Source organism: Malania oleifera, chromosome 9 (genome assembly GCF_029873635.1).
Source record: "Malania oleifera isolate guangnan ecotype guangnan chromosome 9, ASM2987363v1, whole genome shotgun sequence".
In the NCBI taxonomy this organism is placed as follows: Eukaryota; Viridiplantae; Streptophyta; class Magnoliopsida; order Santalales; family Ximeniaceae; genus Malania; species Malania oleifera.
In genome coordinates this window covers 54051518-54072788 of record NC_080425.1, presented here as the reverse complement: position 1 = coordinate 54072788, position 21271 = coordinate 54051518, and the positions used below count along the sequence as shown (strand labels likewise).

The following is a 21271-nucleotide window of genomic DNA, read 5'->3' as shown; positions in this document are numbered from 1 at the left end:
CTGTGAAATTTTAACTTTAAAACAAGGTCAGGCGCCTGGGCCTACGTTGCCTGTTCAGAATTTTTTCAGGAAATTCTTCAAGCGCCTGAGGTTAAAAGTTCAGTCGCGTAAACAGTTATAAAATCTGATTTTTCTATTTTGTTTCAAACCTCTTAATTATCTTGCTTTGTCAGTTTTAACAAAATATTTTTCGGAATTTTAAAATAAGGTCTTTAAGTCCATGACAACTCCTAATAAGCTTCAAAGCATTTCAAAATGATATTTATAGTGAAGTACTTACATTAGTCATCCTAAAGACTTAAACACTCTAAGCTTGAAGTCTTCATATATGTCTTTACTTTGAATCCTCTTAGACTTGGGCTTGAGTTTTTTTTAGGCTTCCACATGCTTTGAACAACTTGGCCCTCTTGAGCTTTCTTTTGATCACTTTGTTGACGGAGTATGACTTTATGGTACTTGTGATCATGAACTTTCATTTCTTTGATCCATTTGAACTTTGTCATACAAGGTTTCTTGAAATATCATCACTTAAATAATAACTTTGTTAAAATAACATTTATTTGTTATCATCAAAATAAGATTCGAAAGTCATGTTAGGCTAACACAATAGTTGTGTTTAGGAACATTAAACTAATTTCGATTGATCTGATATAGTGAGATCAAAAAATCAAGAGATCTCAATTAACAAAAAGAAATCAAAAGCTCATCTAGTGAATCTCCGAATGACAGATAGGACATGATGGGTTGCGATGATGCAACCAAGTAAGTATGCAATGGAAATGAAAAATATCAGAACACCTAAGCTTAGTGAATTCATCGTTGTCCAATAAAGGTTCCAAACACAATGCACTCTTTATCGTCCTATTCCTCCTCCTTTCCTACATTTGTTGATGGCCATACTAAACGTTGGATTCGTAACACTGGTGCGTCATCATCATTGTCATCATACCGCCTTAAATGACAGAGTATATATGGTAGTTTCGTATCCACTTCTTTGTGCACCTCTTTCGTTGTCACCACATCAATGTTAGCGACAATCTTGAAGGCCCCAACCTTGTTAAAGGCGAGTCGGTGTACTTGGGCAGTGACATGGTCGTAGGGGTGCTAAGGTCCTTTTAAGGGTGGCTAAGAGAACATATTGGATAAGTGTGCGAAGGACAAGGATGGGTTGAGAGAGAACATACTGTCCCCTCATGTTGCCAATGTTGTTGGTGATGGTAATGACATTGTTCATAGAGAGGAAATGGGGGAATGGTTTACATTTGTTAAATTAATTTATGATATATAAAATACTTTTTTTTAGAAATTATTTGGTATTATTTTCAAAAGACAAAGAAATTTTTGTGCACAAAATTATTTATAGAATTTACATTTCTATATATGTTATAAAATATATTTCGTATAGAAATTTTTAATCTTGCTTTTCAAAGATGACTTTTATCCATGAATTGATTTATACGTTTCATACCTCTATATACATGATAGAAATTTGTATTAGGAATATTTGGACTTCCTTTTAAAAAATAAGATATTTTTGTTCAAAAAATAATTTATATTATTAGTACTTTTATGCGCCATTAAATACAAAGTACCCATTCTTTACAATTGATTAGTCATTCTATAGGATATGCTAGACACTTTTAGAATTGTGTCAGCTATTATGGTCCATTATGTTGTTGTCAAATGGGCATACACTTATTGTAACACGCTCTCTTTTCACCTTTATAATCTTAGTTTGAGGTGAATAAAATTTAGTATATTTTTGTACTTTCATTTAATCTTAAATGTACTTAAATTTAATGGCAAAAGAGCATACCTCTTTTGAGATTTAATAAAAAAATACTAATCTTTCCTAAAATTTTAAAAATTTTAAGAATCTTTTCTGAAATTTCAAAGTTCCCATTAAATCTTGTTTGATATTTGATTTTTGAGATACTTGTAGTCCTCAAATATATATATATATTTTTTTACAAAATAAAAGGAGATGTTAGTATCTTTTTGATAAATTTTAGAAGAGTTTTATAAAATTATTAAAAGATTAGGAGTGATTTTTAAATTTTTTGAAAATTTAAGAGAAAAATATTATTTTTTAATAAAATGTCGGTGTTGGTAAATGTTTTTTTACCTAAAGTTTACATTAAGTTCTGAAATAAGAGTGGGTTGGGGTCCATGAGTTGGATATGGGGTCTAGAAGTTAGATAGTCTGATCACAACACAGGAAATGATAACAATTGAGCTGAGTATATGAGTATTTTCTATTTTTTACTACTCACGTGTCGCCCATGGTTTTTGCACAGATTAAAAAATATTGAATGGTCTAATGCCTTTTGCTTAAAAGATATTAGACCATCCTGCAATTTTGGGACGCATGAATTTGAAAAATAAAATTCCATATAATTTATTTTTAATTAAAATAAAATTGAAATCGAAAAAACTCCTGAAAATAAGCCCAAAATTAGTGAGGTAAGAAGTCATCTCTCTGTTCTCACTCTCTCTCTTTCTTCCATTGAAGCATTGGACTGTAGTCTGCACTTTGATGTCGGCTTCAATAACTGCTTACACTCCCTTCGTGCCCCTGAATCCAGAGCCAAAATTAGGACCATGTCCTTTCTCTTCAGATGGAAGAAGAAGCTCTCTCAATTCACAACCAGAATATCGCAACCCCTCCATTCTCACTACTACTCCACTAACAAACCTCCCTTCCTCGCCGCCGCCGCCGCCACCGCGAGGTACAACTGCATCCGCGGTGAGGTGGCGGCGCACCGTCGTCTCCGCGAACCAGGTCTACGGTTTCAAGAGCGTTACAAATGGGACGGAAGCTCCGACGACTACGACCACATAAGGGCGCAGGTGAACTGCCCTCGCTGTTCCAAGCAAATGAACCTTCTGTTCTCGACTCGACCCCTGTCAATCACCGGCGGCGAGACCGGGGTGTACCAAGCACTGAATTTGTGCCCCAATTGCAGGACCGCCTTCTACTTTAGGCCCTTCAAGTTGGTGCCTCTGCAGGGTAGCTTCATTGAGATTGGTAGGGTTAAGGGGGAGGATGTGAAGGGGAATAGTGGAAAAGATGGGGAGAAGAGTGGGAAAGGGGAAATGGGTGGCGGGTCGATTTGGGAGAGGTTAAGGTCGTATGGCGGTGATTTGCCGCCCGAGAATTCTACGACCGTGAATATGGAAGCAGCGGCGCCGCCGGAGATGACGGTTGTGGCGGCGGGGACTGGCAGTTTCGGCGGCGGTGGTGGAGGATGTTATGGGGAGGGAAGTAGCTTTGATGGGACGAGTTTGGGGAAGCACTTGCCGACGCCCAAGGAGATTTGTAAGAGACTTGATGAGTTTGTTATTGGGCAGGAAAAAGCGAAAAAGGTTTGCCATGCTTTCAGTAATTATTGTTTTCTCCCCTCCATTTCTGACTATTTAGAAAGAGTTATGCTTATGATATCTGATAAGGGAGAATTATTGACTGTCTGCACGCATTAGTTCCATAGTGTTTTTTTTAATCTATGTTTTCCTTCATCAATGTTTTGACTAGGTTGGCATGGGTATGGATACCCCACCCTTCAAGTATCTCATTGATTTTGTACATGTTGGCCTCACTGGTGTTCTACTTACATTGCGATGTATGAGTAGTAGAGAGTTTATAGACAACTATGTTATACATTGCGATGTATGAGTAGTAGAGAGTTTATAGACAACTATGTTATTGATTAGTGAAGAGCCAAAATGTGCATGTTTTTCCCCCTTTTTAGTTTAAATATGTCAGCACTAATGCAATTACCATGTAAATTCATATTTGTTTTGTGTATTTGATTCTTTATGGCATTGTTTGATTTTATATGTCCCATGAAAAAGGTGCGTCATAATTCATGTTTGTATTGATCTCACTTTTTAAGAGTCTAAGAAATATATGACTACTAGTGAATTTGTTAAACTTTACCACTCATAAATATTATCGATAATTACTGATTTCTACAATTTTTTTTTTTTTCATTTCTTTAGTTTACTAGAATCTGCATTTAGCAGGCAAGGTATTATTTTTGCAGCTGTAATTTGTTTCGCAATTTGTTTTTTAAGAAAAGTGGGGTCAATTGTGTTTTTATGTCATTCATAACTGTAATTGTGTACTCAAGTGCACCATACACTTCTTTTATAATTTTTGATTAACACATGAAGCATACTATGTGACAGGTGCTTTCTGTGGCAGTTTACAATCACTACAAAAGGATCCATCATACCTCTCTGCAGGAGTCAGTTATCAATATCTAATCTATTGTTTCTTATAGATAGTATTAATTTTCTTCCCCATTTTGCATGCATTCACAAGTGATTGATATATGTGGTTTTGACTTTTAGAAGTTGCTGATTTTTTCTTCCCCCAACTAGATGTTGTTTCTTAATTGAATTAGACTTCTTAATTTTTTAGCAGTGCCAAGGGGGAATTTGATGATGGTGATTTTGTTGAACTAGAGAAAAGCAATGTATTATTGATGGGCCCAACTGGTTCAGGTGTGATTGCTGCTTTTAAGATCATATGTTTTGGTTCTTGTGATAATCTGAATTGTTGCCCATTTGCAAATTTCATTTTATTTTCACATAATTTATGCTGTCAGTATGAAAATATCCTGCTCAAATTAGGATTTCTCTTCTAAACTTTACCTTTTACCTTGACTAAGGACAGGGAAGACGTTACTTGCAAAAACACTAGCTCGCATTGTAAATGTGCCATTCATTGTTGCAGATGCAACATCATTAACACAGGCAAGTTCCTTGGTTATTTTCTTAGTATCATTATTTTGGATGTTGGTACGTAATGGCAAAAATTGATTTTTGCCGAGTGAAATAGAATTGTCCTTGTTCAGTTACATCACTTCTTATATCATGAATCAGGTAGACATAACACCTGCCTTAATTTCTCTCTCCTATTCCCCCCTGCCTCCACCTCTACACCTCTTTGTTTGCACATGCTCTGTGGGCAGGGGGTTGAGGAGACCCAGTATCAAACTTTCAGCTCTCTATTTTATTGTTCTTAATGATATTTAATTTTTTCTTTTGATATTAAGTAAAGATAATTAGTACCAATTCCTCTCACACCCTTCGATGCTTACAAAGACCCTTCAGAAATATTCATCAATGGATTCAACTACTGCCTTGTAGAGAATTGCTTTTGTTTTATTGAAGCCATTTTCATGTATAACAAGAAAAGTGTAGAGGTTCTGAGAATTGACTGCATCTGGATTTTTTATTGAATATTCCTAAGGGGAAATAAGTCAGAAATTTGGTGATTGGAGGCCATCAATGAGCTTCTTTTGAGAACTATTATGCATTGCTAGTTGTTATATCATCCTGAACATGTTTTGTCATTATGAATTTGGCCTCATGGAGGCTATGACATTTTAGTTTGGTTGATTTTCACTGATATAGGAAACTGTTCTCTCTCTCTCTCTCTCCAGGCAGGTTATGTTGGAGAAGACGTGGAATCAATTTTGTATAAGCTACTTACGGTATGGTTCATGGTTCTTTTTTGTTTGTTTGGTTGTTTTTCTTTTGTGGCAAACATGGTAGACATTCTAAATTTAATTTGCGTAATCAAAAGAAAATAGTGTGATCGTAAATGTAGAATTACTTTTTTTTTTTCCTTTATTTTTTATCAGCAAAAAATTCATTAAAGGGCATCAAGGGGATGCTGTGCATGCCCAGAACAGCAAACTCTTACCTGCTGTGCAGGGAGTAAAAAAAATCAAGAATTATAAGTGAGTCAACTAAGGACAAACCACTATGCCATCTAGTAGCAGTACCAATCCATTGTTCTTTAAAAACATTTAAGGGGTGTAGCTGCTCCTTCAAAATCTTTCTTATTCCTTTCCCTCCCCACCAGCCAAAAGATGGCAGTAGGAATGTGGGATAAGGCTTTCTTCCTCTCCTTACAAGCATGGATTTCATTCCAAGTCTATAACTCACTTTCCATTGTTCTAGCAATAACCCAGTGGCATCTGACTCAGGTAATGGCCAAGCCCCAAAGGGCTCTGGTCCAAGAGCAGTGCAAGAGGGTGTGATAAATAAACTCTGCACATTCAAAACACAGGGAGCATCGATTCACAAAGGGTTAGCCCCTTTTATGAAGGTTGTCCATGGTAAGACTTTTCCTGAAAATTGCCTCACATGCAAAAAGAGAAACTTTAGTGGGGCTGCTGTTTGCCAAATGAGCCTCCAAGGAAATTTGTCTAGAGTTTTTCTCAGGGGAGTGAATTTCCTATAGAAGAATCGGACCATGAACATGCCTTTGTCAGGGGTCCACTTGGGATCATTTGTGGTGATACTGCAGTGGCTTTTGTATAAGCAATCAAAGAAATTCATGAGTTGTTCCAATTCTGCTCAAAATCGTTCCTAATTAGAGTTATGCGTAAAAAATTTCCTTGGTCTTTTGGAGATGATTGTTGATGACAGCATCTAGATGGAGGGGATTTGGTTCTAGAGGTGATTTGCAGCACCCCAACATCATGCTAGAAGAAAACATTGCCCTCATTATTTTTTCGATAGCAAAAGAAGAGATTTCATTAGAAGGAGAAGAATTTACAAAGAGGAGACTAAGTGATCTCCCATCAAATTCTGGAAAAATCCTGGGAAAAGAAACTAAAAACACAAAAAAAATACTTTGAAATATCAAAGCAAAAGAGGTGTGTCCAAAAGGAAGATACTCGGGTAGTAAAGAAAGTTGGTGGTGGGATCAAGAAGTCCAAAAAGCCGTTAAGTCAAAAAGAAATTGGTATAAAATATGACAAAATTGTAGAAATATAGAAATCTTGAAAAATATAAAGAAGCCAGAAAAGATGCAAAAAAGTTTATCAATGAAGCTAAACATAGAGCTTATAGTACTTTGTATGCTAAACTAGATACAAAAGAAGGGAAAAAAGACATTTATAAACTTGCTAGAGCTAGAGAAAGAAATTGCAAATATTTAGGTGATGTAAAATGCATAAAGGACAAGAATGATAATGTCTTAATTAAAGAAGAAGGCATAAAAGAGAGGTGGCGGAGATACTTTGAAAAGTTGTTTAATGAAAACCAAAATGAAAAATTGAACGCGGAAGTAACAAATGAGGAGAAGACTAAAAATAAGAGATATATTCGCAAAATTAGAGCCCTTGAAGTTAAGATGACATTAAAAAAAATGAAGAGTGGGAAATCTATAGGACCAGTTAAAATACCAGTTCAAGTTTGGAAATGTTTAAGGGATAAAATGAATTAGTTGGTTAACTAATCTATTTAACACTATAAAAACCAAGAAAATTCTAGAAGAATGGAGGAAAAGTACGTTAGTACCTTTGTACAAAACCAAAGTTGATATTCAAAATTGTAATAACTGGCATGGAATTAAGATTATGAGTCATATGATGAAATAATGGGAAAGGGTAATTGAACATAGAATAAGATTAGAAACGGAGATTTTAGAAAATCAATTTGGTTTTATGCTTGGAAGATCAACAACAAAAGTTATTTATCTTTTAAGAAATTTAATGGAAAGTTTAGGGAAAAGAAGAAGGACTTACATATGATTTTTATTGACCTAGAGAAAGTTTATGATAGAGGACCTAGAGAAGTTCTTTGGTGGGTATTAGAAAAGAAGGGAGTTTGCAGTAGACATATGGTCATAAGGATATGTATGGTAGAGTAATAACTAGTGTTAGGATTGTAGGAGGAGATTCTAGAAAGTTTCCAATCACAATAGTTATACATCAAGGTTCTACTTTGAGTCATTCTCTTTTTTACTTTAGTAATTGATGAACTAATTAGGAATATCCAAAATGAAGTCCCTTAGTGTCTGTTGTTTGCAAATGATATCGTGTTGATTGATGATAGTATAAGTGTAGTGGAATCAAACTTAGAACTTTGGAGAGCCACATTAGAGTCTAAAGGGTTTAGTATAAGTAGGAATAAGACAGAATATATGAAAGTAATTTCAGTAATGTAAGGAGTAGCAATAGAGAGAAGATTAAACTAGATAATCAAGAGATTAATGGCATTGATAGATTTAGATATCTTGGATCTATTATGCAAGCTAAGGGGGAAATTGAACAAGAATGTAGTACATAGAATTAAGATAGGTTGGTTAAAATGGAGGAGTGCGTCAGGTGTGTTGTGTGATCGTAGAATACCCTTAAAATTAAAAGGAAAGTTTTATGAGATGGCTGTAAGGCCAGCTACGCTTTATGGTTAAGAATGTTGGGCAACTAAGACACAAAAAAAATGAAATTTGCTGAGATGCAAATGTTAAGGTGGATGAGTGGTTTAACATTGAAAGATAAAGTAAGGAATGAGCACCCTTGAGGAGGAGTGAGTTAGTGTTTCCGGCATGAAAAGAGGTAGGGGTAGACATAAAATAACTTGGAATAAGGTAGTGAGGAAGGATTTAGTAGCCCTTAATCTAATAGAGGAAAATGCTCTGGATCAGGTGAATTGGTGGGAAAGGATTCATGTAGTTGACCCCACCTAGTGGGATTTAAGACTTCTTGTTGTTGTATCAAAGAAAAAAATTTCCCTAATCTCGCTGAGTTTTTGAAAAGCTTGTCCCTTAACGCATCCATATCCAATGCACCCTAAAGAAGCCAAATGATGAATCTTCTCCCAAACTAGCTGCCTATTCAATTTTATCCCTAAAAAATCTGTGCATGGTGCTCCAACCTTAAACCCCACAGACTGCAAATATTCCACACTTCCACAGAGCAGTTCTATCCCTTCTTCTTCCGAAACCCTCAAAAGAGGTAGCCAACATTCTCTCCACTGTCTTTGGTCAAACCCATGCTTCTCCCAGCACGCAAAATAAATTTTTCCAGATGCTCCAAGAAAAATCACAGTGTAAACAAATGAGGAGCTGACTCAGAATTCAAATAATAGAGCACACAAACAGTTAGAGATAAGGCCTTCGAAGGTCTACTAACTTGCAATTGGTTATTAGTATTGATTCTATTAAGCCCAGTCAGTCAAATGAAAGCCTTAAGCTTTGGGAGAGTTTTGGCCTTCCAAATACATGAAAATAGAGGAAAACAAGAGTTGGTATGAGTCAAAAACTTGAAAAAAAGATTTTCAAGAATATACCCCCCAATGATCCAAAGCCCAAGATTGGAGTATCCGAGAAATTATACAAGAGACCTTCCCCTCCACGTGTTTGTGTGCTTATTTCCTAAATTATACACTAATTAAAAATGGGTCCCCCTCTGATATTAATGAATGTAGGACCAATTTGCCACATGTCTAACATTTAAAATATAGACAGACATGTGGAGAGGGAGGTCCCCTGTATAATTTCCCGAAGTATCCCTAGCTAAAGAAAGATGACAATTATTCAATAATGTCAACAAGGAGGAAATTTCCATCATTCTCTATCATTTAAAGATTTTCTGAAATAAAAGTTTCAATAAACTAGAGGGCTAACTGAATCGACAACAAAAAATGAAATCATACCATCTTGCTCGAGCTCAATCAGAAGAGGCAAGGATAAGATGTGGATAGGAAATCATTCCCCAACCATGGATTTTTCCAAAAATGAATCCGAGAACCCCTCCCCATGACCAAATCAATGTGAGGAGTGAATAATGGATAAATATGAGATATAGATCTCCATGGACTCTCGGAAGATATAGCAATCTAACAATGGTATCCCACCATTCACACCCAATCCATGCTTACTTCTAATCTCTTTATACCAAAGGGAATGATATTCTAAGGGAAAACGCCATACCATTTAGCTAGGAGAGTAATGTTTTTAGGCACCAAATTTCCAAGACCCAGCCCTTCCTTCTTTTAGACTTGAAAACCTGCTCCCACCTAACTAAATGATCCCCGAAAACCCCCAGCTGCTGACCATAAGAAATCTCTTATTATTTTCTGAATCTTATTAACAATCCCCACTAGAATTTTAAAAATTGACATACAATATAAGGGAATGCTAGATAAAAAGCCTGAATAGGGGTGATTCTACCCTTAAGGGAGTGCCCCTTCCAATCAGCCGAACCTCTTTGCCACTCTTTCCACCATTGGATTCTAAAAATCCATGGATCTAGGATTGCCCCCTAAAGGGACCCTAAGTAAGCCAAAGGCCACTCTAAAAGACCACACCCCACTTTTGAAGCCCGCTCCCTAACACGCTCAAGAGGTACATTAATTTTAGCTAGACCACTCTTCCCCAAATTTGCTTTTAGCCTTGACACTCTCTCAAAGACATGGAGGATACCCAAAATACATCTGAAGAAAGGTCTATGATCCTCTAGAAAGAAAATAGTATCTTTTAGAGAGAAGGGATACACTCAACACAAGAAGAGGCTCAAGAAGAGACTCACGTTCAAGAGAGAAAGTAGGAGGAGGCTTGAACATTGGGTTTGAAAAATACTTTGTTCCCTTAAAATTTTTGGGATTTTGTGAGTTTATATCGTAATTCTTGCTTTATTTCTTGGAAGGAATAACTAAAAGGTATGATCTTTTCTCTCACACTCAATTTTCTCTAGGGTGATTGATATTTGAGTTTGTGGATTATGAACCTTGATCATATTTGAATTCCATGAAATAAAAAGAATGTTTTTTTGGTGTTTGAATGTAGATGGCTCCTTAGTTCTAGCTTGTTTTTCTTCTCTTTGTGTTGTTTCATTCTTTGTGCACTGATTTGCACTGGTTTTGTATTAAAAAATGGAACGAGGAAAGCAACAAAGTGAGACATATGAGAAGAAAAATTGGAGGAAGGAATCGGAACAAGACTGGAGGAAGATGAACTAGAAGAATAAACCAGACTGAAACCAGAGGAAGAAGAACCAGGGGAAAAATTGCAGTAATACCAGAGGAAAAAGTGAAAGAAGTCCAGAAAGAGAGAGAAAGAGAGGTAGAGAGAGAAAGAGAGAAGAAGAAGTAGGAGAAGAAGAAGGACCCGGAAGAAGCTTCCGACAGCCAGAGACGGCGACACCGTCGAGCAGGGACAGCAGACGGTTGAACAAGGGCAGCGGACCTGCAGTTACAGGCCGGTAGTGCTGTGGCAGAGAGAGAGAGAAATGGTGATGGAGAGCAGGGTTGACAGCACAATGGCTGTAGCCTGAGTGTGCAGGGAACCCTAGCATTTCCTCCTGAAGAAGATGAACAGTGAAGGGGGGAGGCGTCATGTGAAAATGCATTCATTTTTCAAGAGACATGGACTGGTCGGCTGGTCCACTTGAACCAGTCGATTGGTTCTCCCATTTATTATATTTTATTTTATTATTTTTGAAATCTGTTTCAAAGTTTAAAAATAAATAAAAAATATCTCCAATTGCCAAAAAAATATGAAGAAATAAGGGAATCTTAGAGAAAATTTATTTTTTATTTTGGGGGAATTTCTTTAAATTTTTGCATGTTATTTTTATTTATTTTTATTTTTCATTTATTTGAAAATTTTAATACTGAAACCTATTTTTTTTTTTAACTCAAAAATTGCTTCTTTTGAAATAAAGTGCCTTGATTTTTATTTTATTTTTTAAAATTTATTAGAACTCCTCAATACATTTCCCCTTTTATTTAGTTTATTTGTTATTTTTCTTGCATTTTCTTCTGTTTCAGTCATTATAAATTGTTTAAAAACCAAAGAAGTGCAGAAAATTCTAATAAAATACAAGAGAGTTTCTAGTTAATTTCTAGGGAATCTTTGGCGCTTTTCGATGTTTTGGGGCCTTATTGAATCTTAAAGCACATTAGTAGGTTGGAGAATAATGATAAAGCCCGATGGATAATGAAATGTGTTTTGAATTGGCTAGTTCTTATTTCATATTTATGAAGGATTTGTGATGACACGGTTCAATTTGTTGTGTATAAATGATGCATGATGATATGAATTGATTTGGCTTGATTGAGATAGTTGAGTATGCGTGTTCAATTCATTTCATTCAAATGCTACATGAATTATCATTTTATGTGAAATAAGGATGTACTTGTGCATAGATTGGGAACATAGTGTGAGTTGTTTGCTTTGGAAATTATGAAACCAATTGTGGCATGACATGCTTTGAAATTCCTCTAAAGAATTGAGATTGAATCAAATTGAATGCAATCATAAACTTTAATTAATAAATTTGACGATGGATTCCCAAGGTGACATGTTATTGTTCTTTGTGTGATTCTTGAGGTGAGGGAAGCCTTACAACTTTGATGGGGTACGTGATAGTTGTAACGTGAAACAGTATTTAAAGGAAAGATAACGTAATTCACCAAAAAATTGAAAACTATTCTTGATTAATGAAACATCTCAAACTTATCATGGTACGATTTGAAAGAATGGGTGTGTAGGGGGTGCTATTACCTTCCTCTCACATAACTAAACTCTTGAACACAACTCTAGAACATAGATTATAGACTATTGGTTCCTTGGACCTTAGGATTAGTTAGAGACCAATTAATCGATAGTAATTAGGTGAACTTAACTACACCTAGACCAAAAAAGGTTAGTGGTGACTCCGTGAACCTATAAAGTGCATGGTAAAGGACAACCAATACATTTTTTGATAGCCATCTCCGTTGAGGCATTGAATCCTGGTCTACACGTGTTGACATCCTTGATCAACTCCTTTTCCTCACTCCCCCTAGACCTCTCACATTCCAACTGATAATCTTCATATCTTAACCCTGCTTTCCACCCTATTCCCCCCCCCCCCCCCTCCCAACCAATTTTCTCAATAATTTATGAAGGAAACCAAGTTTCCTAGTTCTTTTTTGAACTTTCTTCTTCCTTCTTTCGTAGGTTTTAGGGCTCAAACCCAGCCTCACCCCTTCTCTTGCAGGGTCTACTAGTTTCGAGCCAAGGTCATCTAAGAGCTTGTGTGAGTCTATCAGGTCTCTCTCTCCACGCTCAGAGCTAAACTCACATCCCTCTTCCCTACAAGAATCCTTCCTTTGGCATAAAGTATTATAAACAAGATGAGGTTGTGTAGGAAGGGGAAGGATACCAATACTTGTTCTAGTGGGACTCAGGTCTCCCAAAGAATCATCCAAGTTATCAACATGAAGGAGATTAAGCTCAGGATTTGAAGATGAAGACTCCCTATCATTCAGAGCTAAACTCATATCCCTCTTCCCTACAAGAATCCTTCCTTTGGCATAAAGTATTAGAAACAAGATGAGGTTGTGTAGGAAGGGGAAGGATACCAATACTTGTTCTAGTGGGACTCAGGTCTCCTAAAGAATCATCCAAGTTATCAACATGAAGGAGATTAAGCTCAGGATTTGAAGATGAAGACTCCCTATCATTCAAGGCAATCAATTGATTTGAAAAATGATTAATAGAGTCCTTACTTGTCTATGTACAACTAGGATCCCTATGTTTAACAATATTCTCGAAAACATTGTCCTCATTACCTACTCGAAAAATGATGAGAGAAGAAATCCTCCCAACCATATGTGATGTATTTCTAGACTTTGATACCATGTTGCTCTTGGCTCTTGATAGTCCACCTGTTGTGCTAAAGACCATATTTTGAAGCAATTACCTCCCTCTAGAGATTCTTCTCCTTCATAAATCTCTAATCCCTAAACCTCCCTTGTGGTTATTTAACGACCACCCATTTTATGAAGTGGTATTTGAATCCCTCCCCTAAGCTCCTCCAAAAGAATCTCCTATGAATTATGCTCCAACATTTAGCAACTGAGCAAGGGATAGGGAAGAGGCACGTAAAGTAGACCAAAGTATTCGATTGAGTGCTCTTTACAAGAATACGTCTTCCACCCTTATGGAGATAATTCCTTTTTCGACTGGGCGACTTTCTTTGAATGGTTGGGTCCTGAACACCTTTGTCTTTGAATTTGGCATTAAGTGGAATTCCTAGGTATGTAATTGGAAGAGCCCCCAAGTTGTACCCCAAGATGCCTGCAAAGAGGTGTCACTTTTGCTATGTCCCCAAGAAGAATAACTTTGATTTTTCCCAAATTCTCCTTCAAATTGGAGACTACCTCAAAACCTAGGACGGTGCCCCTAAGATTGAGAATCTAATGAGGGTTTTATTTTTTGCAAAAAAACTTCCATTTTCTCTTGTTTATTCCAATGCTATGACACTTGAGGAGAAGCCTCTTTCAACATCAGGCTTAAAACTTCCATGACCAAGATAAACTGTAACAGGAAGAGGGAGCGTTTGGAAGAGCAAAAGGATAGAGACGGTAGCGATTAACAAGCACCGAGAAGGATGGGGTTGAGATACATTGATGAATCCACCTATATGGGCTACACACAAATCAGTCCACCTACATGGGCTACACACAAATCAATCCATCTACATGGGCTAAACACAAATCCCCAAAAGCCATTTTTTTTTTTTTGAGAATATGAAGGAGCAAATCCCAATGCATGTGATCAAAAGCCTTTTTCATGTCAAGTTTGCAAACCAGCTATTGTTAATAAGAGGGCAGCTTGGCCAGCAAAGCTCCTGTGTATGCAGGGTCCGGGGAGGGTGTCAACCACAATTGGTCTATAGAATGCAGCCTTACCTTGTATTTTTGCAAGAGGCTGTTCCACACCTCAAACCTGTGACCTCCGGATCACACGGCAACAACTCTATCGTTGCACCAAGGCTCATTCTTCCTTTACTTTTCTTAAAAGGCATCCACAACTTCATTAACAATAAGGGCAGCATCCGTGATCTGCCTTCTTGCTACAAAATCATGTTGGCATTGACCAGTATGCTTTTCTAAACCTCGTAGCAAGGACTTTGAACATGATTGTATAGGTGCTACCCGCAAAGGGTGAAAATCCTTGATGTTGCACGCCCCAATTTTCTTGGGCATTAAGGTGATAAAAGTGGAGTTCAGACTGCTCACAAATCTACCTGTGCAGTGAAAGTCATTAAGATAGCTGATAATATCCTGGTTGGGGAGAACCCAGTTAGCTTGAAAGAAAGCCAAAGTAAAACCACCAGGGCTTGGGGTTTGTCTCCATCACTTTCCTTGATAGCTTGGAAGATATCCTCCTCATCAAAGTGTCTTTCAAACCAATGCACACCACTGCACGGTTGAAGTGTTCAAGTTGCTGAAACTGATGTCTACTGCTAGTCTCCATGACACTGCCCTTGTAGAAATCGCTGATGTTCCTTGTAGTATCCCCCACTTCAACTGAAGACTCACCCTTAATTTCAATTCTAGACAAATAGTTGAATCTCTGGTGAGCAATTTGCTGTTCAGCATAAGAACCTGGTGTTTCAATCCCCACGTTAAGCCAGAGAGCCCTGGATTTCTATCTCCAGGTAATCTCTTCCATGCTAAACATTGGCAAACTTTTTTCTAAGGGATAATCTCCGTTTTTTACTCTCAACATTGAGGCCTTGGTAAAGTTCCTCTTCCAGCTCCTTCAAGCCATTAAGTAGAACAGTTTTCTTCGACTGAATGTTTCCAAAGGTGCTCTTAATCCACCATTTCAGCTTGTCCTTTTAGTTTCGAGGGTACTATAGAATTAGCTTTCCCTTCAAAATGGAGGGCGGTCCATCTCACCAGGTCACCAAGCCATCGTGCTAAGCTGAATGTTGTCAGATTGGAAAGGAGTTCTCCCCAACTAATTCCACCCATATTGAGCAGGATGGCGAAATGATCTGATGTGGGCCTTGGGAGAAGATTTTGAGAGCTCTTGGAGAAATGTTCTTCCCAATCTTTGGTGATTAAGAACCTATAGATCCTTGAAGAAATGGCATCTCCCTAGAGTTAGACCAAGTGAAAGAGCCTCCAGTGAGGGGAAGATCAATGAGTGCATTCTTGTTAATAAGTCAAGAAACTCTTTCATGCTTGGGTCTTTTAGAGGTGCTGCCAGTTCTTTTGTGGGGGGTACAAAACCATGTTGAATTCACCTATGAGGACCCACAGGGAATCCTAGTTACCTTTGAGCTCATTCCCAAAGATCTGCATAGAAGGCCCTTCACCTGGGCCATAGATGCTAGTGAATACACAGGAATGGATGGGATTTCAGGGGGAGTAGTAATGCCACTTATGCAAGTCCTTGGAAGTTTGTTTCCCAGGATGTGGCCTTTTCTTTCCTTGCACTTGTTTTAAAGCAGTTAATGGGGATGAAATTCACTTTAGGAAGGACATTTGTGTTGTTGAGTCTTTTTTGGAGCAGCTGGTGCCATGCTTGTTTGATTTTCCACTCTTCACAATGCACAAATTTCAGCTTTTTATTCTTTGGGGGGAGGGGGTTGTGGGGCTCTTTCTTAGTTTTCATTTTTTCGGAAGTCTCAATGAAAGAGAGGTTGAAGAGTTAACTCATACTGGGTGTGCTGGATTCTTTTGTGTCAAATCTGTGGGGGGATGCAAGGCTTTGGATTGGGAAGGCTTCAGGGTCTTTCTTTTCAAAGTCTTTCTCTTCAAATCTCATAAAATCCACAAATCCTAGCCCTTTCCTCTTACATGAAGCTGTATGGAAAGCAAAAGTTCCTTTAAAAATCCAGGCTTTCATTTGGACTTTAATTCTTAACAAGGTCAATGCAAATGATATGCTACAAAAAAGGGAGGCCTTACAAAATCCCTTACACCAGATATTTGTATGCTGCACAATGAGTCTAATGAGACTATTAGCCATATTTTATTCCATTGTAAACTAGCGAGGTACATGTGGGACAATTTGATTTTGTACTCTGGTGAAAATTGGGTGGCTCTGGCTACAATTTAGGATTTTTTGAAGGTGAAGTTTTGGTGTTTCGGAAAGAAGGGGAGAGAGGATATTTTGGGATTGTGCTGTTTTTACAATCCTTTGATCGCTTTGGGTGGAAAGGGATGTTAGAGTTAAAAAAAGACTCCAAGATTGCTTTGGGAGAAAGTCATTTCTTTTTGTTTCTTTTTGGGCTCATTCTTGTGGTGTTTCTGGGGGTCTTTGTTGTCTGATGTTCAAAGGGATTGGAAAGCTGCTTTGATGTAATTTTTCAGTTTTTCCTTTTTTTTTTTTTCTCCTTTTTTTCTTGGAGGATTTCTTGTCCTTATTCCGCTGTTCCAGGTTCCTAAACAGGTAGAACACTGAGAAGCAATTTATGGTAAAATCCACCGACTCCACCACTTCTTTCCATAAAAGAAGAATACTGCCAGCATTGCCTGCAGCTGCATGGCAACTCCATCTGCAATTTTTATGACCCCAAAGGCTGTTAAGCTGTGTTTCTGTTCATGTGTTCTTTTTTGGTTTCCTGTAAACAAATGACATCGCCTCCACAATGCTTAAAAATGATTTTATTAGAGTTCTTTTAGATCTGTCATCAGGGTCAATCAGTTCTCTCAACATGGGCACACTGAGATTCCCTGGCTGCTGCTAGCCTCCCCCCACATCTGAGCACCCTCTTACTTTGTTGTAATTGACAGAGAACTCCAATCTCTCAAATCTTTCTTTTGTCACTGCCGTGTATTTTTGATGGCGCCTTATCTTCAAAGCCCTCAAAACACTTTAATGGTTTTGCTAATCATCCTCATTTTCCGAGGTACCTAATTAGAAGCCTGTTTTTTAAACAAATCATTTCCAGTGTCCAGCCTTTTGAGCACCTCAAAAACAGGGGATAGGGGGACTGCTGTCTGAGCTGCTTTGACTTAGCAATGGAGCAGGAACTAGAGCCAGGCATTCTCCTACTCCTGGGTATTCAAAATCTCCAGGTCAGGCTGCTGATTGTCCTCCTTCCCTGTTCTTTTTCTCCTGCAGTGGCGGGATCTCCTTGTTTGCTTTAGGGAATCCAGCACTTGGGCCTTCGTAAACAGAAAAGGAGAGAAAGTGAAGCTGAAGAGGTGGGGCCAATGAGGGTAGCCAAAGGGACTACAAGCCCAAAGAGCTTACCTGGATTGATCCTAGCTGTACATGAAGCAAGGCCAGCCCAAGATCTCTGAAGCTTACAAAAAATTTGGGGTTTTGAGGGCCTAGCTCAGGCAAATTTGAAGTTTGGACGTTGCTGGCCTTGCTTTCACTGTTCTGCCTGACCACTCATGCGAAGGGGCATGTGAACTCCCTCACCTTCATCTGTTGTGCAGGATGCCTCTTCAAAACTCTGAGTTTGACCATTAGGGGCTTCTGCAGTGAGGGCAAGAGCAATCGACTAAAGAGGCGGTGAAACCATGGAGACAGCAACGAGAGAGGGAGACTTTTTTTTTTCCCCAGATAAAAAAAACTTCATTAATGCAACAAGAGTGGGAGATTGCTGTCCAATGTTCCTCTAAAACTCTGGAGGAGCCTCCTTCCACTTCCTTGCACACTTGGTTACCCTTTTCAAGTTGGGGATCATTTTCTTCCCCTGATCCACCACCGCTGAGGAGATCTTGACCCAACCCAGAGTTTTGAAGCCTACTGGAAAGTTTATATTCTTTAAGCCTCCATTAGTTTTTCTAATCCACAGATCGATTTTGAATGGACGATTCATGAATCATCCAGTTATGGTTAACCTTCATTAGGGCAAGAAGAACCCCAAACCTATTCTCTTTGAGTTGGAGCAGCAGCATTTTCTCATAATTCCTCGTGCACCATCCCCCGGGGGGGGGGGGGGGGACAATGTTCTCTTCTCTCTGCAGCCCCACAAGTCTTCCAACACAACAAGGAACCAAATGACTTCCTCTACCTCCATGAAAATGGAGATTCTCCTGGGTCTTCACCACTCTGTGATTCTGAGGAGGTCAACTTTCTCTTTGTTGAGGGCCAGATTGAAAGGCTTCCTTTTGGTCACTGTTCTTCCCGCCTCACCGTGCACCGTGCATGGGAGAGAGAGAGTAGGTTTGGATGTATGAACCTTATGCAGATTACCAAACGTTGCCCAAGTGTTTTAACAATGAAGATAAATGGTTAGAAGCTTGTATTTGAAAACGCAGAGTAACAATTGCCTGAAATACTTCTTCAATCTTCAGAAGCATGTGCTTGAACATGAATGCATTTTTTTTTGGGTTGAATTATGCTTGTTTTTTGCTTGACCCTTGTACTCTGTCGTATGCTCTGCATTGTCAAGAAACCATTAGTGGGTTCAAGTGCTAATATGGTATTCTCTGATTCACCAGTTCCTAAAAGTTTCTCTGTTTTGTCTGCTTACATGGGGCAAAATGGGTTCAAATGTGATTTTGAAAATGGGGCATTTTGGGTTTGAGGTTCAAAGACGAGTAATGGATTAAGACGAGGCTGGTTATATTATATACTCTGAAAGTAGCTGTTGCCATTTCTCATTTACCTCCTTTAAGAATTTAAATGAGTAAACATGGATCGGTTGCCTCTGCTGGGGAGAGCTGATGGTTTCTGTTTCTTGTGGCTTCATTTTTTTGTGGCTTTTAAATTTTGCTTTTACATATTCATAATTTAAGTGTCTTTATGTTAGACTGTCAATTCCTGGATTTATGGCTTGATTTGATGTTGTGGAGTATGTTGATGTTGCGACAGTGGTATTTCAAAGGTGTCCTGAGGAAAAGAGTGAGGCAATTTAATTGATCAGGAGGCTGGAAAAGTTCCTGTTATCTATTTGATGCTATTGCTCCCTCCACTGATATTGTACAGGTACCATAGTACACTGATATTGTATAGATACCAGAGTTCAGTTGTATAGTCCCCTTGTCTTCCCTTTCTTTTCTTTGTCTCCTCTCTCCCTCTTTCTCTCTCTGGAGAGCTTTCACACTCTGTCTGGAGGTAAGCCTCTAGTTGCAGAGCTTGATGGAATGTTGAGCAGGCTATTGGACTGTGCAAGCCTTTCTAGTTGTATCTCTATGTATGAGATCTATGTTCTAAAGCATTTGAAGCTTCAGTTCTTGGATATAGGCAACGAAATTTTGATTTTAAGCTCAGTTGAAGTCTTCAAGAAGAATAGTACTGAACAGTGGAATGTGCTGCCGTGCAGGAAGGTGGCTACTCCTTATGACCTAAATAAAAGGAAAGTTATGTGCAGTGCAGGCTATGTTGCAATCATATGTTTGAGCATTTCAGTCGCAGCTAAAATTTCTGAAACCCTTTGAAATTATTTATTTCTAATATCATGGGGAAGAGTGACTTAGTTACTGTGGGGGGCAGCAGAAGGGGTACGGGTAGACCTAAAATAACTTGGGAGGAGATAGTGAGTAAGGATTTAATATCCTTGAATCTATCAAAAGAAATGGTCCATGATCGCATAAATTGGCGGAAAAGGATTCATATAGCTGACCCCACTTAGTGGGACTAAGGCCTGGTTTTGTTTGTTGTTGTATCATGGTGCCACCATGTTAAAACACATGTTAGGACTTGAGTAATCTAAATTAAAAACTTTAGCAGTCTAAAATGTGATAATGTAGAGCTGCAATTTACTGAAATAATGTAATGAATTGTGAATATTTATTTATATTTTAGCTTCCTGGTGTCTCAACCATCCTCTGGATGAGTATTTTTATGGTTCTCACTCCTTGTGCTGTATGGTAATTTCAAAGATTAACATCTCACTGCTTTGTGCCAAATTTTTCTTTTTTGCAGTTTTATTTTACATGACACATTTCTTGTTTCTGTCGTATTTAGGTTGCCGACTTCAATGTGGAAGCAGCTCAGCATGGGATCGTGTACATTGATGAAGTTGATAAGATAACTAAAAAGGTCTTTAGATCTTTTTGCTTGATGAATACACAATATGTCTGTACCCAGTTTATTATTATCCAGTTGAAATTTCCATGCAGGCTGAGAGCTTAAACATTGGCAGAGATGTTTCTGGAGAGGGTGTTCAGCAAGCGTTGCTGAAGATGCTGGAAGGAACTGTGAGTTCCTCAACTGTAACTCTGGCCTGCCCATTCAAGTTTGTTTATACTATTTAAGTCTCTAATTAAGCTGTTGAGAAGCAATGCTACTTGTATTGCTTTGACTTCATGGCTTCTTTTATTAATCTTCTTGTAATTGTTTATTGATTTTTTGGGTTAACTTGTTCTTATTTTTTTGCTTTGATTTCATGGCTCCTTATATTAATCTTCTTGTAATTGTTTATACATTTTTTGGGTTAACTTGTTCTTATTTGTTCAAAATCATTATAAAAAAAATAGAATTTTGTGGTAGTCTTAGATATTTAATTCATGTATTTCTTTTTGTTCAACACATTTTTGCACATTTTTAATTTATAGGCATTGGGGCATGCACAATGAGCTTGTTGGCCTTGTTTCCTAGTCAAATCGTCACTCAAATCATAAAATCCTCTATTTGGTTTGTTGTAACTTTCCACCCTCCTCTCTTTTGGGTGTTGGTCTCATATGTGCAGTCAATTTGTAGCACTTTTGGAGATTATTCCTTTTTGGGGTTCATTTAGTTCTTTTAGATGCAATCATATTTGATACTTTGGTCATTCCT

At 37.9% G+C, this 21271-nt stretch overlaps 1 protein-coding gene across 3 annotated transcripts in view; it reads left to right on the top strand.

Moving 5' to 3' along the window:
* The first annotated feature begins 2451 nt into the window (after window positions 1-2451).
* The window catches only part of LOC131163328 (CLP protease regulatory subunit CLPX2, mitochondrial), a 48546-nt gene continuing 29726 nt past the window's right edge, over window positions 2452-21271 (top strand). The window contains exons 1-7 of one of the 3 annotated variants that reach the window (XM_058119900.1): window positions 2452-3366; window positions 4189-4247; window positions 4424-4506; window positions 4679-4762; window positions 5455-5501; window positions 20459-20533; window positions 20614-20691. In XM_058119900.1, coding sequence (XP_057975883.1) covers window positions 2602-3366; window positions 4189-4247; window positions 4424-4506; window positions 4679-4762; window positions 5455-5501; window positions 20459-20533; window positions 20614-20691 — 1191 coding nt within the window. In that variant the 5' untranslated portion in view covers window positions 2452-2601. The remainder of the gene's footprint in view (window positions 3367-4188; window positions 4248-4423; window positions 4507-4678; window positions 4763-5454; window positions 5502-20458; window positions 20534-20613; window positions 20692-21271) is intronic. The other 2 variants (XM_058119901.1, XM_058119902.1) reach the window with 2 other exon arrangements.